General features: G+C 42.8%; 1 protein-coding gene and 1 pseudogene across 1 annotated transcript; one reads left to right on the top strand and one right to left on the bottom strand.

The window, feature by feature from the left end:
- Positions 1 to 7482: 7482 nt before the first annotated feature.
- Positions 7483 to 7884, bottom strand: LOC108592737 (large ribosomal subunit protein eL39-like). The gene has a single exon (XM_078331180.1). It carries the CDS (start codon positions 7772 to 7774, stop codon positions 7628 to 7630), a length of 147 nt encoding a protein of 48 aa, XP_078187306.1. The 5' UTR covers positions 7775 to 7884; the 3' UTR covers positions 7483 to 7627.
- An 8476-nt stretch (positions 7885 to 16360) lies between these two features.
- Positions 16361 to 16449, top strand: LOC118143495 (small nucleolar RNA SNORA40; annotated as a pseudogene).

Here is a 16449-nt window from a genome sequence, read left to right as displayed (position 1 = left end):
CATTTTTAGTAAAGAGGCAGTTTCACCGTGTTGGTCAGGCTGGTCTCAAACTCCTAACCTCAAGTGAGTCACCTGCCTCAGCCTCCCAAAGTGCTGGGATTACAGGCATGAGCTGGGATTACTGTGCCCAGTCAGAAAATTACTGTTATGTAGTTATTTCGGTTTTATTATTTTATCATATTTATTTTAGAGATGGGGTCTCACTCTGTCGCCCAGGCTGGAGTACAGTGACATGATCACTGCTCATTGCAGCCTTGAGCTCCCCGGCTCAGGTAATCCTCCGATCTCAGCCTCCTGGGTAGCTGGAACCACAGGTGTGCGCCACCATGCCCAGCTAATTTTTAATTTTGTTTTTTAGAGATGGGGTATTGCCATGTTGCCCAGGCTGATCTCAAACTCCTGGGCTCAAGCAGTCCTCCCACCTTGGCTTCCAAAGTGCCAGGATGACAGGCTGGAGCCACTGCACCCAGTTGCTGTTTCTTCTGAAGAAAAAAACTTTATGTGTCCCAGGTGTGTATATTGATTCTTCTAGCACCCCTGGACATGATTACCTTGGAGACTTTTATTGCTGTCTCCTGTAGATGAGGACACTTTGATGTGGAGTGGGGTAGTGTCTTCACTTGAGTCACACATTGAATTTGCGAAGAGGATCCATTTACTGTCCTCATGCTGAGATGTCTGAAGATCTGGTGTAGTTTGGCTCTTTAGTATCCGTAGGAATAGTTTTGAACTGTTCTTGACAGAGAAAAAGAAAATAACAGCTTATTTTACCCCTCGATAACCCTATCCAATATCTTTTTTCACTATTTGCTTGGTTGTATAAAGTCTCTTATACTTAATATTGGCATTAAATGTGGAGTATTTTAGAACATCTAGATATAAAAGTCATTTCCCCCCTATTTTTTTAATTTTTTTTTCTTTTTCTTTTTTTTTTTTTTGAGATGGAGTTTCGCTGTTGTTACCCAGACTGGAGTGCAATGGCACGATCTCGGCTCACCGCAACCTCCGCTTCTGGGTTCGAGCAATTCTCCTGCCTCAGCCTCCCGAGTAGTTGGGACTACAGGCGCGCACCACCATGCCCAGCTAACTTTTGTATTTTTAGTAGAGATGAGGTTTCACCTTGTTGACCAGGATGGTCTCTATCTCTTGACCTCGTGATCCACCCGCCTCGGCCTCCCAAAGTGCTGGGATTATAGGTGTGAGCCACCGCGCTTGGCCCCCCCCCCATTTTTTTTAAAGAAAATTATAATATGGCTTTGTTCTTAAATATGCTGGAAACATATTACATTTTTTTTTTTTTTTGAGAGGAAGTCTCGCTCTGTAGCCCAGACTGGTGTGCAGTGATACGATCTCAACTCACTGCAACCTCCACCTCCTGGGTTCAAGCAATTCTCCCTGCCTCAGCCTCCCGAGTAGCTGGGATTACAGTCACCTGCCACCATGCCTAGGCCATTTTTATATCTTTTAGTAGAGATGGGGTTTTGCCATGTTGGCCAGGCTGGTCTTGAACTTCTGACCTCAGGTGATCCATCCACCTTAGTCTTCCAAAATGCTGGGATTACAGGCATGAGCCACTGCGCCTGGCCAATGTGCTTAAATTCATATTTAAGAATTATGATTAGTCTTAAAAGTACTTAGCTTGATTTCCTTAATCAGGCATTTACTTTTCTCTCAGACTAGCCACTTTGGGCAGTTCCTTTTTCTGTTTTGTACCAGTAAAATTTTTGTACCCTTTGATTTGCTTTTGCCTTCAAAGCCCATGATTAATTCTGTAAGAAACAGTGAGCGATGAGCAGACTTTGCCTTTTGAGAACAGGTAAAGTTATCTGGAATCTTCTCTGATGAATAAAATACATAACTGAGTTGCTACTGTGTGACAAAGACTGTGCTAAGCACTTAATATGCATTATCTAAATTTATCTTTGTGGTCAGGCACAGTGGCTCATTCCTGTAATCCCAGCACTTTGGGAGGCTGAAGCAGGTTGATCACCTGAGGTCAGGAGTTCGAGACCAGCCTGGTCAACATGGCGAAACCCCATCTCTACAAAAATTAATACAAAAATTAGCCAGTGTGGTGGTGGGTGCTTGTAGTCCTAGCTACTTGGGAGACTGAGGCACAAGAATCACTTGAACCCAGGAGATGGAGGCTGCAGTGAGCCGAGATTGCGCTACTGCATTACAACCTGGCGACAGAGCAAGACTCCGTCTCAAAAAAAAAAAATTGCTTAGGCTCAAAGTACAAAATGATGGAACTGAGATTTGAACCAGTGTTGAATGACTCCAGAGCCTCTGCTTTTAGTCACTGTTACAGTCTTGCTCCATTTAGTTAAGAGGCTCACCTGAGTGCAGCTTTATTTCTGTGTGGAAATTCTCATGTACTTACCATCATCCCACATCAAACAAGGGCTATGGGAGTATCTCTTTTCCTGCTTCAGGGATACTGCTTGCCATTTGGAGGGATAACATGGAAGTGTGGGGGAATTAATGTTCCAGGGGAATTCTCAGTGAGAATTGGTGGATAAATGCCCCAACCTCCCTGTCCTTCAGTTGGACAGTCCAAAGTACTGTCTACATGGTTCCTTAGAGAGTCCCTATAAGATCAAGCCCCAGTTGTTCTTTGCATTGTGACCACTTCAGTAGCACCGTTTATTGGATTTTTTCCCCGTTCTTATTTCAATCATATTCCCTTCACTTCTGCTTCCTGGAGTCATCTCCCAAATAACCACAACCATGTCTTTGTCTCAGGCTCTGCTTTTAGGGAAAAAAATACCCTAAGAAATCTATGAATTCTGCCTCTAAGAAATGAGGCTTAAAAAGTAAACAAACCAACAAAAAAAAGTATTCAAACAACAAAAAAAAGTAATCGAATATGAACATAAAAAGAATATAGAACAACAGTTCTGTATATAGATCTTCTTATATTACTTGTTAGTTGTTTCTGAAATGTATATCTGAGCATCTATCGATTTCCTAGTGTCTGTGAGTCACTAATTCTACCAACATATAACAGCTTTATTGAGGGATAACGGATGCACAATAAAATGTATATATTTAAAGTGTATAATTGGATACTTTTTAATTTTTTTTTTTTAGATGAAGTCTCGCTCTGTCACCCAGGCTGGATTGCAGTGGCATGATCTCAGCTCACCACAACCTCCATCTCCTGAGTTCAAGCAAGTCTTCTGCCTCAGCCTCCTGAGTAGCTGGGACTACAGGTGCGTGTCACCACGCTCAGCTAAGTTTTTGTATTTTTAGTAAAGACAAGGTTTCACTGTATAAGCCAGGATGGTCTCGATTTCCTGACCTCATGATCCAACCACCTTGGCCTCCCAAAGTGCTGGGATTACAGGCGTGAGCCACTGCACACAACCCAATTTTTTTTTTTAAAGAGACAGGGTCTCACTTTATCACCCATGTTGGAGTACAGTGGTGCAAAGATAGCTTACTGCTGCCTCGACTTCCTAGGCTCAAGAGATCTTTCTGTCTCAGCCTCTCAAGTAGCTGGGACTATAGGCATGTGCCACCACACATAGCTGATTTTTATTTTTTTTTTTTTTTGAGATGGAGTTTCACTATTGTTACCCAGACTGGAGTGTAATGGCACGGTCTCAGCTCACCGCAACCTCTGCCTCCTGGGTTCAAGCAATTCTCCTGCCTCAGCCTCCTGAGTAGCTGGGACTACAGGCGCGCACCACCATGTCCAGCTAATTTTTGTATTTGTAGTACAGACGGAGTTTCACCTTGTTGACCAGGATGTTCTCGATCTCTTGACCTTGTGATCCACCCCCCTCGGCCTCCCAAAGTGCTGGGATTATAGGCGTGGGCCACTGCGCCTGGCCTGATTTTTTTTGAGACAAGGTCTTGGTCTGTTGTTCAGGCTAGAGTGCAATAGTGTGATCTCAGATCACCGAGGTGGGAGGTCCACCTCCCAGTTCTGCGGGAGAATCAAACGATTCTCAAAAAATTTTTTTTTGTAGAGACAGGGGTCTGTCTCCCTGTATTGCCCAGGCTGGTTTCAAACTTCTGGCTTCAAGTGACTCTCCCACCTACAGACTCCCAAATCACTGGGATTGCAGAGGTGAGGCACTGCACCTGGCCATTCTGATTTTTTTTTTTTTTTTTTTGAGACGGAGTTTCGCTCTTGTTACCCAGGCGGGAGTGCAATGGCGCGATCTCGGCTCACCGCAACCTCCGCCTCCTGGGTTCAAGCAATTCTCCCACCTCAGCCTTCTGAGTAGCTGGGATTGCAGGCAGGCGCCACCATGCCCAGCTAATTTTTGTATTTTTAGTAGAGACGGGGTTTCACCATGTTGACCAGGATGGTCTCGATCTCTTGACCTTGTGATTCACCCGCCTCGGCCTCTCAAAGTGCTGGGATTATAGGCGTGAGCCACCGCGCCAGGCCGAAAAACTTTTTTTTTTTTTGAGACAGTGCAGTGGGGCGATCCCGGCTTACTGCAATTTCCGTTTTCTGGTTTCAAGCCGGTTTCAAGCAATTCTCCTGCCTCAGCCTCCTGAGTAGCTGGAACAACAGGCACGCACCACCATGCCCGGCTAATTTTTTGTACTTTTAGTAGAGATGGGGTTTCACCATGTTGGTCAGGATGGTCTCGATCTCTTGACCTCGTGATGCGACCACCTCGGCCTTCCAAAGTGCTGGGATTACAGTCATGAGCCACCGTGCCCGGCCGACTAGAAAAACTCTTAATTCACCAGGTACTGGAAAAATACTCAGGTAGGGCTTGCTTCATCTAATTAGCCCTATCTTGGGCACTGCTTCAGACCTGCTGGACAAATTACAAAAGCAGGAACAAAAAGGATCAAACTGTTTCCAAGAAAGTTAACTGAATCCCAGAACAAAGATCAAGAATGTGAAGAAGAATAGAAAATATCAGGCTGGTCTTGCCGGCCCACGCCCATAATCCTAGCACTTTGGGAGGCTGAGGTTGGGGGAATCACCTGAGTCAGGAGTTTGAGACCAGCTTGGCCAACAACAACAACAAAAGTAGCCAGGCATGGTGGTGGGTGCCTGTAATCCTAGCACTTTGGGAGGCCGACACAGGCAGATCACCTGAGGTCAGGAGTGAGAGCAGCCTGGCCAATATTGTGAAACCCGGTCTCTATTAAAAATACGAAAATTAGCCAGGCGTAGTGCATGCCTGTAATCCCAGCTACTTGGGAAACTGAGGCAGGAGAATCTCTTGAGCCAGGGAGGTGGAGGTTGCAGTGACAGAGCAGGACTCCATCTTAAAATATATGTATATATATATATATATATATATCAGCCGGGCGCGGTGGCTCAAGCCTGTAATCCCAGCACTTTGGGAGGCTGAGGCAGGTGGATCACCAGGTCAAGAGATCGAGACCATCCTGGCCAACGTGGTGAAACCCTGTCTCTACGAAAAATACAAAAATTAGCTGGGTGTGGTGGTGCGTGACTGTAATCCCAGCTACTCGGGAGGCTGAGGCAGGAGAATTGCTTGAACCCGGGAGGTGGAGGTTGCAGTGAGCTGAGATTGTGCCACTGCACTCCAGACTGGTGCCTGGCAACAGAGCGAGACTCTGTCTCAAAAAAAAAAGAAAAAAAAAATATAGTATGACTTCACTTATATGAGCTATCTACGATAGGCAAATTCATAGAGAAAGAAAGACAAGAGATTACCAGATGTTGGGTTAGGTATGAATGGGAATTTTCTGTTTGTGGTGATTTAAAAAATGTGTAAATAGATTGAAGTGATGGTTGCATAACATGGTGAATGTAATTAATGCCACTGAACTGTATACTTCAAATGGTTAAAGTGGCAAGTTAAAAAAAAAATACTCTAAAGAGGAGCTCCCCCAACACCTTAAGGAGCTTAGAGGGCAGGCATACATGCAAACAATTACAACACAATGTGCTAATGTTATAATTTTGATGCACGCAGAGTGTGAAGAGTTATAGGAAAGAGCTCAGATGTTTGTGGGTGTCGGGAATTTGGAATAATCATGGTGAGTGCTGGAACCTCTCTCAGCTCAGTGTTGCCAGGGTGTGGAAGGAAAATATCTTGGGCCCCCAAGTCACCAAGCTAAAGGGAAAGTCAAGCTGAGAACTGCTGAGGGCAAACCTCCCTCCCATTCTATTTAAAGTTACCCCTCCACTCTCTGAAATAAATGCCTATCTGATTGCCTCTTTTGGAGAGGCTAATCAGAAACTCAAAGGAATGCAACCATTTGTCTCTTATCTACCTATGACCTGGAAGGCCCCTCTCTGAGTTGTCCTGCCTTTCAGGGCCAAACCAATGTTCATTTTTACATATGTGGATTGATGTCTCATGTCTTCCTAAAATGCAGAACACCAAGCTGTGCCCCGAACACCTTGGGCACGTGTCGTCAGGACCTCCTTAGGGTGTGTTATGGACGTGCATCCTCAACTTTGGCAAAATAAACCTCAGAAATTAACTGAGATCTCTCTTGGATTTTTGGGGTTCATGTTTTGATAACCACAAAGGGATTCTGAGTGGAGGTGCGTGCCCCTGACCTTCACAAATGTCCTATTGATGCTTGGTACCAGCTTGAGTTATCTTTATGGCTCAAACCAGTAGGACAATTTGCTGAGGCTGGAATCACCCACTCCAGATAATCTCTGATTTCCTAAAATTTGGTTGATATCTAAAATTTATTTTGCTGTACAACTTCCTTTTTTGTTAGTTTTACTCACTTCCAACAAGGCAGGCAAGTTTTCCTGTTTCCATGATAATGGGAGGCAGGTTAACTCCTTCACAGAGTTTGAGCTTACTTCCAATAGAGGTGAGTTGTTTTTTATTTTTTCCTGCTTCTAGGATGGTAGAGAGCAGTCTTCAGCCTGAAACCCATCCCCAGGTAAGTAGCTGAACTGGGATTTTGTCTTGGCTAAAGTTAACAACAATCTGATCTCAGTTTCTTCTTACCATTAGAGCACCCAGTAATCATATAAGTTGTGCAGTTGTTAGTTTTGTTTAACTGCTTTTTTTGTTGTTGTTGTTTGTGTCTGTTTTTGTTGTTGTTTTGGTCTTTTTCCTATTGGGTTTGACTAACTTTATCTGACTTGATCAAATTCAAAGGAAATTTGATCCAAATTCAAATCCAAATTTGATCCAAATTCAAATCCAAATTATGAAGAACGAGTCCTCTGAAATGGTTAAATTCTCCCTGCCACACACACAAAAAAGTGGTATAGTGGGGGAGAAAAAACAGCCAGCAAAAGGAGGAAAGGTTTTTTAGTTTGATTACTAAGGAGTTTATTTACATAACGAGGCCACCTCTTTGCTAGCCAGGCCAAACTGAAAGAGCAACGGCCCTACTTCTGAAATAGCAGCAATTTGTCATAGCTGAAATATGGTAATGAGATAAAAAAATTTTTTTTTTGGAAGTGAAAGGTCTCACATATTTATTACTGAATAACAGGCAACCAAAAAAGCCTTCTTTTTTTTTCTTTTAACATGAATAATGGAAGCACTGTGGGTTGTACTAACTAATGCCTTCATAGCAGATCCAGAGAGGAAACTGTTCAAACTTCTCCAGATAGCAGTGACATTTTTCAGCTTGATTTGGTTACACGATTGTAACTTTCAGACAGCATAAATATGTGTGCCATCGCATGTGTAATTTCTTATAGACCCAGCTTGGTTCTTCTCCAATTGGAGTTGTACCTGATTTTACTACCAGTTTTCATCTGAATCCACTGGGGAATGGGACGATTTTGCTTTTGTTTCTTGGCCAGGAATCGCTTAATCCTGAAAGTCTTGTTAGAAGACATGGTGAGAAATGGAATAAAGCACACACCACGATGGCGGAGAAAGGAAGAGAGGCTTTTTTTTTAAAGACCGGGTTTCACCGTGTTGGCCAGGCTGGTCTTGAACTCCTGACCTCAGGTGATCTGCCTGCCTCGGCCTCCCAAAGGGCTGAGATTACAGGCATGAGCCACCGCGCCCGGCCTAAAAAAAATGTTTTAAGGCTCTCAATGGTTAAGTCATCTTAATTAAAAGCTAACATCCAAGACGTGTGTGTGTGTGTGTGAGATAGCTGAGTGTGGTGGCTCACAGCTGTAATCCCAGCACTTTGGGATGCTGAGGTAGGCAGATCATCTGAGGTCAGGATTTCGAGACCAGCCTGGCCAATACGGTGAAACCCTGTCTCTACTAAAAACACAAAAATTAATCATATTAGTTGGTTGTGGTGGTGAGCACCTATAATCCCAGTTGGGAGGCTGAGGCAGGAGAATCACTTGAACCTGTGAGGCAGAGATTGCAGGGTGCCAAGATTATGCCACTGCACCCCAGCCTGGTTGACAGAGCAACTCTGTCTTAAAAAAAAAAAAAAGTGTGTGTGTGCATATGTGTGTGTTTGTATTTAAAAGACCTTTAAGATTTTGTTTTTGTTTTTCTCCTAGGACCCTCTTTTTTTTTTTTAGCAAAAGTTTTTCTTTTTTTTTTTTTTGAGACAGAGTTTCGCTCTTGTTACCCAGGCTGGAGTGCAATGGCGCGATCTCGGCTCACCGCAACCTCCGCCTCCTGGGTTCAGGCAATTCTCCTGCCTCAGCCTCCTGAGTAGCTGGGATTACAGGCACGCGCCACCATGCCCAGCTAATTTTTTGTATTTTTTTTTTTTTAGTAGAGACAGGGTTTCACCATGTTGACCTGGATGGTCTCGATCTCTTGACCTCATGATTCACCAGCCTCGGCCTCCCAAAGTGCTGGGATTACAGGCTTGAGCCACCACGCCCGGCCAAAAGTTTTTTCTTCTCAGTTGACTGAATTCTATTTTCTTCATTTACTTCTGCTGTCTCTCGTTTCTCTTACACCCTCTATTGCATGGGGGACCTAAAATAGTTTTTAATATCCTGGAGTTCCTTAAAAAAATGGGGCTCTGGGCAGTGAAACCTGTTTTCACTTATGGAAGGTGGAAGAGAAACCTGTTTTTTCTGTATAGAACCCCAGGAATGTAAATAGACAAGTTCCTCTCAGCTCTTAAACTGCTTTTGTATTGTGTCACCTGGTTTTTTTTTTTGAGACAGAGTCTCACTCTGTCGCCAGGCTGAAGTGCAGTGGTGCGATCTCAGCTCACTGCAACCTCCGCCTCCTGGATTCAAGCAATTCTCCTTCCTCAGTCTCCTGAGTAGCTGGGATTACAGGCATGCACTACCACATCAATTTTTGTAGTTTTAGTAGAGACGGGGTTTCACCATCTTGGTCAGGATGATCTCAATCTCTTGACCTTGTGATCCACCCGCCTCGGCCTCCCACAGTGCTAGGATTACAGGCATGAGCCACCGCGCCTGGCTGGTTTTTTTGTTATTGTTTGTTTGTTTTGACTTTGTTATTGAAACAGAAGTTACTCGGGATTTTAAGGAAGAGTTAGTTTAGGCACTTAGAAATGACTTTGTTTAAAAAAAATTTTTTTTAAGTGCACTGTAAAAACATCATGTGGTCTACTCTCATAACAAGTCTCCCTTTTTAGAGACCCAGGATTCACTGCGAGCACTGCCCAGAGCCCAGAGATCCATTTAAATGATAGATCCCTAAGTAAAATTGACCTCCTTATACAATCCTATGATAGATTTCTATAACTCTACGTTTGATTTGACATCCATCTTTAATCTCCCTCTAGTACCACCAGACTTTTTCTCTCTGTACCTTATGATGTAAATTTTGCTATTTGATTTTCACCTGAGTTTTTTCCTTTAACATGCAAATTTAAGGCTATTTAGCCGACAACTGCTTAGGATTATCAAGAGTCTGAAAGTTTAATATGGCAAAGAAAAGGTTTTTATAAATCTATTAAGATGTATTTCTAGGCCAGGAGCGGTGGCTCACGCCTGTAATCCCAGCACTTCGGGGGGCTGAGGCGGGTGGATCATGAGATCAAGAGATCCAGACCATCCTGGTCAACATGGTGAAACCCCGTCTCTACTAAAAATACAAAAAATTAGCTGGGCATGGTGGCGCATGCCTGTAATCCCAGCTACTCAGGAGGCTGAGGCAGGAGAATTGCCTGAACCCAGGAGGTGGAGGTTGGGGTGAGCCGAGATCGCGCCATTGCACTCCAGCCTGGGTTACAAGAGCGAAACTCTGTCTCAAAAAAAATAAAAATAAAAATAATTTTAAAAGATGTATTTCTATTGGCATTTATGTATTTATATGTTGTGTACACAATGTTTCACTCCTGAAAATTCATGATAGAGCTCTCATTAATTGACTTAAAGAAAAACAAAAGCGTGTAAATCAAATACTTTATCTGAAAAAGGAAAGACTAGTCAAATGGTTTTTCAAGTTTACATGACAAGTAAAATCTTTAATAAATAAGGTAGCTTTAAAATTATTGCTAAAGTAATATTAAAAATGTCATACCAGCATACATTTTTATTTGCATTTACTAATCAAGCAGTTTTATACTCAAGCAGTTTTATTAATCAAGCAATTTTATACTCATCCCTGCCAAATACTATAAGAGTCAAAATTTGGGATGGAGTTACAAAACTATAAACCCAGCCCCAAACAGAATGATTTTTGCTTGTATAATTTTTATAAGACATTGATACTGGTTTTTTTTTTTTTTTGAGACGGAGTTTCACCCTTCTTACCCAGGCTGGAGTGCAATGGCGTGATCTCGGCTCACTGCAACCTCTGCCTCCTGGGTTCAGGCAATTCTGCCTCAGCCTCCTGAGTAGCTGGGATTACAGGCACGCGCCACCATGCCCAGCTAATTTTTGTATTTTTAGTAGAGACAGGGTTTCACCATGTTGACCAGGATGGTCTTGATGTCTTGACCTCGTGATCCGCACACCTCGGCCTCCCAAAGTGCTAGGATTACAGGTGTGAGCCACCACGCCCGGCCCGATATTGGTTTAAATGAAAATAGCTACATCTTAAATTTAGTAAGATCACCATAACTTCTAATCCTGTGGCTTTAGGCAGTCTAATCCATAGGCAGTAAGGAGGTTTGCTTTGGGAAAGGACTGTTCATCTTTGTTTCAAAGCTAAACTATAAACTGTTTCTCCCAAAGTTGGTTTGGCCTGTGCCCTGGAATGAACACAGATAGCCTGGAGGTTAGAAACAAGATGGAGTCAGTTAGGGCAGATCTTTTTCACTGTCTGTTATAATTTTGCAATGGCAGTTTCATAACTTTAAATGACAGTTGTAATTTTCTAAATAATTTAGGAAAATGATTAAAATAATTAGGTAAATATAATGCGATAAATACTTGTAGACAAACTTGTCATAATTTAGAATCTAAAGTTATGTTAAATAATACATATTTCAACCAGGCACAGTGGCTCACACCTATAATCCCAGCACTTTGGGAGCCCAAGGCAGGAAGATCACTTGAGGTCAGGTCTTGTCCAGCCTAGCCAACATGGTGAAACCCCGTCCCTACAAAAATATAAAAATTAGCTGGGCATTATGGCAGGTGCCTGTAATCCCAGGGAGGCTGAAGTGGGAGAATGGCTTGAACTTGGGAGGTGGAGGTTGCAGTGAGCACAGATTGTGCCATTGTACTCCAGCCTGGGTGACACAGTGAGAATCTGTCTCAAATAATAATACCCATTTCATTATTTGGGTAGTTTCCATATGTTGCATCCAGTAAGATCACAATTACTCAAGCTATCACCTTTGGTTAATTTTATATGAGAAAAAATATTGTATGGTAAATTTAGTCCTAGGATAAAATGACTGGTTGTTTAAGAAAGAGGGAAAACCAGAAAGTCCAAGCATATCGTGAATGGTCTGTGTAAGTCACAATAAGAGGATTTATATTAAAAAACAAATGAAACAAAACCCAAAAAACTTTTATATAATCAAGTTGTCTATAATTAAAAGGAAATTATAATGGTCCTTCTAGAGATTGGGCTTGATATCAAAATATATACATATAATTTTAATTAAGATTATTACATCTATGTTTCTGTACATACTTTTTTTTTTTTGAGATGGAGTCTTGTTCTGTCACCAGGCTGGAGTGCAGTGGTGCAATCTCGGCTCACTGCAACCTCCGCTTCCTGGGTTCAAGCGATTCTTCCACCTCAGCCTCCCGAGTAGCTGGAACCACAGGCAACTGCCACCACGCCTGGCTAATTTTTGTATTTTTAGTAGAAATGGGGTTTCACCATGTTGGCCAGGATGGTCTCGATCTCTTGACCTTGTGATCCGCCTGCCTCGGCCTCCCAAAGTGCTGGGATTACAGGCATGAGCCACCATGCCCAGCTCTGTATGTACTTTTAAAGTCCTTGTGACATTAAGTTACAGGGCTTTGACTCCTGGGCCTAAAAAGGACACCAAGTCTTGCTGGCTAACATGGTGAAACATGTCATGCACCTGTAGTCCCAGCTACTCAGGAGGCTGAGGCAGGAGAATTGCTCGAACCTGGGAGGTGGAGGTTGCAGTGAGCCAAGATCGTGTCACTGCACTCCAGCCTGGGCAACAAGAGTGAAACTTCATCTCAAAACAACAACAACAAGGACACCAAGTCCTGCCAAATATTAAACACAGACAGCAATTAAAGCCTCATCTTCATGCCTGCTTTAAGATACCAATCAAAATAAACTGTATTCCTGAAATACATGTGGTAAATAGAAAAGTTCCTTTTTAAAGTTTCCTTTCTTGTTAAAGAATAAGTATGCTAGTAACTTTGTTAAGCCCTATCTTAGGTAGCTGTTAGACATGCCATGCTTACAGGCACATAGTACATTCTATGTCCTTGTACTTTAACCAAGATATTTATGCTGGACATGCTCACAGCCATGTCCCAGCTCTCCAGTGCTTTTACCTGTTTAGAAAATTTTAAGTTGTTAGCCAGTTGGGTTTTAGATTGTGAGGTCTGGCTCCAGCCAACAGAGATCAAACACAGCAGTAAGGACAACCCCAAATGCATAAGAAATAAATGTGTGTGTTTTCCTTTGTTCATTGTACTCTTGTGGCAAGATGGCTAGTGAGAGTACCCTTCTGCAGTCCAGAAAGTAAAAACTGTGTTTCTGAAAGATCCTTTGTCTCAGTGCGAATTTTTCTTTGCAGCACTGAGCAACTATTTCCAACATCTATTTCCAATGATACAGGACCAGAAATTAGGGCTATTCAACTCAAGGCCCAGGGACTATTGTGGCAGAGGTAGGCACGTGTGATTGTAAGGGCCAATTTTAAAAGATAAAATAAGTTGCATGAGGCCCCAGGTTCATTCTCCGGCACATTAAAAGAAAAAAAAAAATGATAAAATAAGTTTAATTTCTCTATAAATTAATCATTAATGTCAAAGGCACACTGATGCAAGACCAGCATATGGGCCCCCTGTGTCAGATTAACAAGGTTTTCTTGAAGCATTAACTGACTCCCTAATAAAGGTTATAAAGATTATAAAAGACTTATATACAGCTTTAAAAAGTCTTATCTGAGATTCATTCTATTGAACAAAGTTCCATCAAAGCTACTTTAAAAGCCTATGGAAAAAACAATAATTACTCTTGCTACAGTATATACAAATAATCAGGCCAAGTATAATAAAGCAAATCAGTCCTACCATGATTTCTCTTAGTAAAAATGGGAAACTGGAAAGAGAAAAATTATGTTTCAAAAACTTTAGTATACTTGTTAGATTCTAGTCTTGCCTAATGTTTACCGATTTTTATTTTTTTCTACAATTCAGACCAAATTCTAATTTTTCTTGGCTATGAGCCTGCAAAATGATATTTTCAATTTTTTTCTCCTTTTTTCCTCAGTTTTCCTAATTTTGAGTCACTGAAAATTAAGCTGTACGTCTTTTTCTTTTTTCTTTTTCAGACGGAGTTTCGCTCATTACCCAGGCTGGAGTGCAATGGCGTGATCTCGGCTCACTGCAACCTCTGCCTCGAGCAATGGTGCGATCTCGGCTCACCGCAACCTCCGCCTCCTGGGTTCAAGCAATTCTCCTGCCTCAGTCTCTCGAGTAGCTGGGATTACAGGCACGTGCCACCATGCCCAGCTAATTTTTTGTATTTTTAGTAAAGACAGGGTTTCACCATGTTGACCAGGATGGTCTCGATCTCTTGACCTCGTGATCCACCCACCTTGGCCTCCCAAAGTGCTGGGATTACAGGCGTGAGCCACCGTGCCCGGCCTAACATAACCTACTTTCATACCTGCCTACTGACGTATGGACTTCAGAGTAATGTGGCCTATATTGATTTTCCAGGATTGTTCTTTTTGTTGTTTTTCTTCCTTCTTCCTGTTTCCTCTTCATAGGACATGAGACTTCACAGCCTTCTAAAAATGAGCTTTTTGGCCAGGTGCAGTGGCTCATTCCTGTAATCCTGATTTTGGGTATCCTCATGACCATTCTGCTGATCATCATCCCAATACTGATTCTGCAAGCCTATCAGTAGATCCAGAGGAATCATCCCGGCCAGGGGCTCTGCCCATGACCTGTCTCCCACGTACTCCAGCTTCCATTCCTTGCCCTGCCCCCAGCTGATCCTGTATCAGCCCTTTACCCTCACACACTTTTCTACAGTTGTGTTCAATAAAGTGCACGTGTTCCTGGGAAAAAAAAGCAACCAGAGAAAAAAGACACAGCATGTAGAGAATAAAGATAAGAATGACAGCCAAGTTCTTGAAGAAAACAATGCAAGCAGAAGTAGTAAACATCTTTAAAGTGCTGAAAGAAATATATTAAAAAAACTATTAACCTATAATTCTATATCCAGCAAAAATGTCTTTCAAAACAAAATACAGGCCAGGTATGGTGACTCACACCTGTAATCCTGGCACTTCAGGAGGTTGAGGCAGGAGGCTGAGGCAGATCACCTGAGGTCAAGAGTTCAAGACCGGCCAGGCATGGTGGCTCACACCTATAATCCCAGCACTTTGGAAGGCCGAGGCGGGTGGATCACGAGGTCAAGAGATCAAGACCATCCTGGTCAACGAGGTGAAACCCCGTCTCTACTAAAAATACAAAAATTAGCTGGGCATGGTGGTGCGCACCTGTAGTCCCAGCTACTCAGGAGGCTGAGGCAGGAGAATTGCTTGAACCCAGAAGGCGGAGGTTGCGGTGAGCCGAGATCGTGCCATTGTACTCCAGTCTGGGTAACAACAGTGACTCTGTCTCAAAAAAAAAGAGTTCAAGACCAGCCTGGCCAACATGGCAAAACTTGTCTATTTAAAAATAGAAAAATTAGCTGGGCATGGTGATGCATGCCTGTAATCCTAGTTAATCAGGAGGCTCAGGCAGGAGAATCACTGGCATCCAGGAGGCAGAGGTTGTAATGAGCCAAGATGACGCCACACACACACAAAGTGCATAAAAAAGACTTTTTCAGACACACAAAAGTTGAAAATTCACCAGAAGCAGACTTGCATGATAAGTAATGTTAAAGGGCCTCTTTCCAGTAGAATAATAATAATACTAGATGAAATACGGGCTTATACAAATGAATGAAAAATAAAAAGTGGTAACTATGAGGCCAGACGTAGTGGCTCGTGCCTGCAATCTCAGCACTTTGGGAGGCCATGAGATTGCTTTGAGCCCAGGAATTTGAGACCAGCCTGGGAAAAATGGTGGTCTCAAACACTGTCTTTACAAAAAAATGGAAAAATTGGGCTGGGTGCTGTGACTCACACCTGTAATCCAGTACTTTGGGAGGCTGAGGTGGGTATCATGAGGTCAGGAGATGGAGACCATCCTGGCCAACATGGCAAAACCCTGTGTCTACTAAAAATACAAAAATTAGTGGGTCGTGGTGGTGCAGGCCTGTAATCCCAGCTACTCAGGAGGGTGTAGCTAGAGCCCAGGAGGCAGAGGTGGCAATAAGCTGAGATCACATAACTGCACTCCAGCCTGGATGACAGTGACTCTGTCTCAAAAAAAAAAAAAAAAAAAAAAAAAGACCTGCATGGTGGTTCACGTCTGTAACCCCAGCACTTTGGGAGGCCTAGGCAGGTGGATCACTTGAGGTCAGGAGTTCAAGACCAGCTTGACCAACATGGTGCAACCCCGTCTCTACTAAAACACATACAATTAGCCAGGAGTGGTGGTTCATGCCTGTAATCCCAGCTACTGAGATTACAGCCCAATCTCCTGAGTTGAGGCAGAGGTTGCAGTGAGCCGAAACCACACCATTGCACTCCAGCTTGGGCGACAAGAGTGAAACTCTGTCTTCAAAACAAAACAAAACAATAGATTTGAACCTGATCATATTAATCACATTAGATTTATATGTATATATATTTTGGGTCTTGCTCTGTCACTTGGGCTAAAGTAGAGTGACATAGGCCAAGCATGGTGAGTCATGCCTGTAATCCCAGCATTTTGGGAGACGGAGGTGGGCAGATCATCTGAGGTTGAGAGTTCGAGACCAATCTGACCAACATAGAGAAACCTTGTCTCTACTAAAAATACAAAAATGGTCCTCTTTTGCAACCCAAAACTCATTGTTCAGTATGAGATTTGATAATATAAGAAGGAATATG

The sequence above is a fragment of the Callithrix jacchus genome, chromosome 7 (assembly GCF_049354715.1).
Source record: "Callithrix jacchus isolate 240 chromosome 7, calJac240_pri, whole genome shotgun sequence".
In the NCBI taxonomy this organism is placed as follows: Eukaryota; Metazoa; Chordata; class Mammalia; order Primates; family Cebidae; genus Callithrix; species Callithrix jacchus.
The sequence above is the reverse complement of the archived record's forward strand: the minus strand, read 5'-3'. Positions and strand labels throughout refer to the sequence as shown.

Coding starts and splice junctions, on each gene's coding strand:
- LOC108592737 (XM_078331180.1), bottom strand. CDS start 7,774: ATGTCTTCTAACAAGACTTTCAGGATTAAGCGATTCCTGGCCAAGAAA.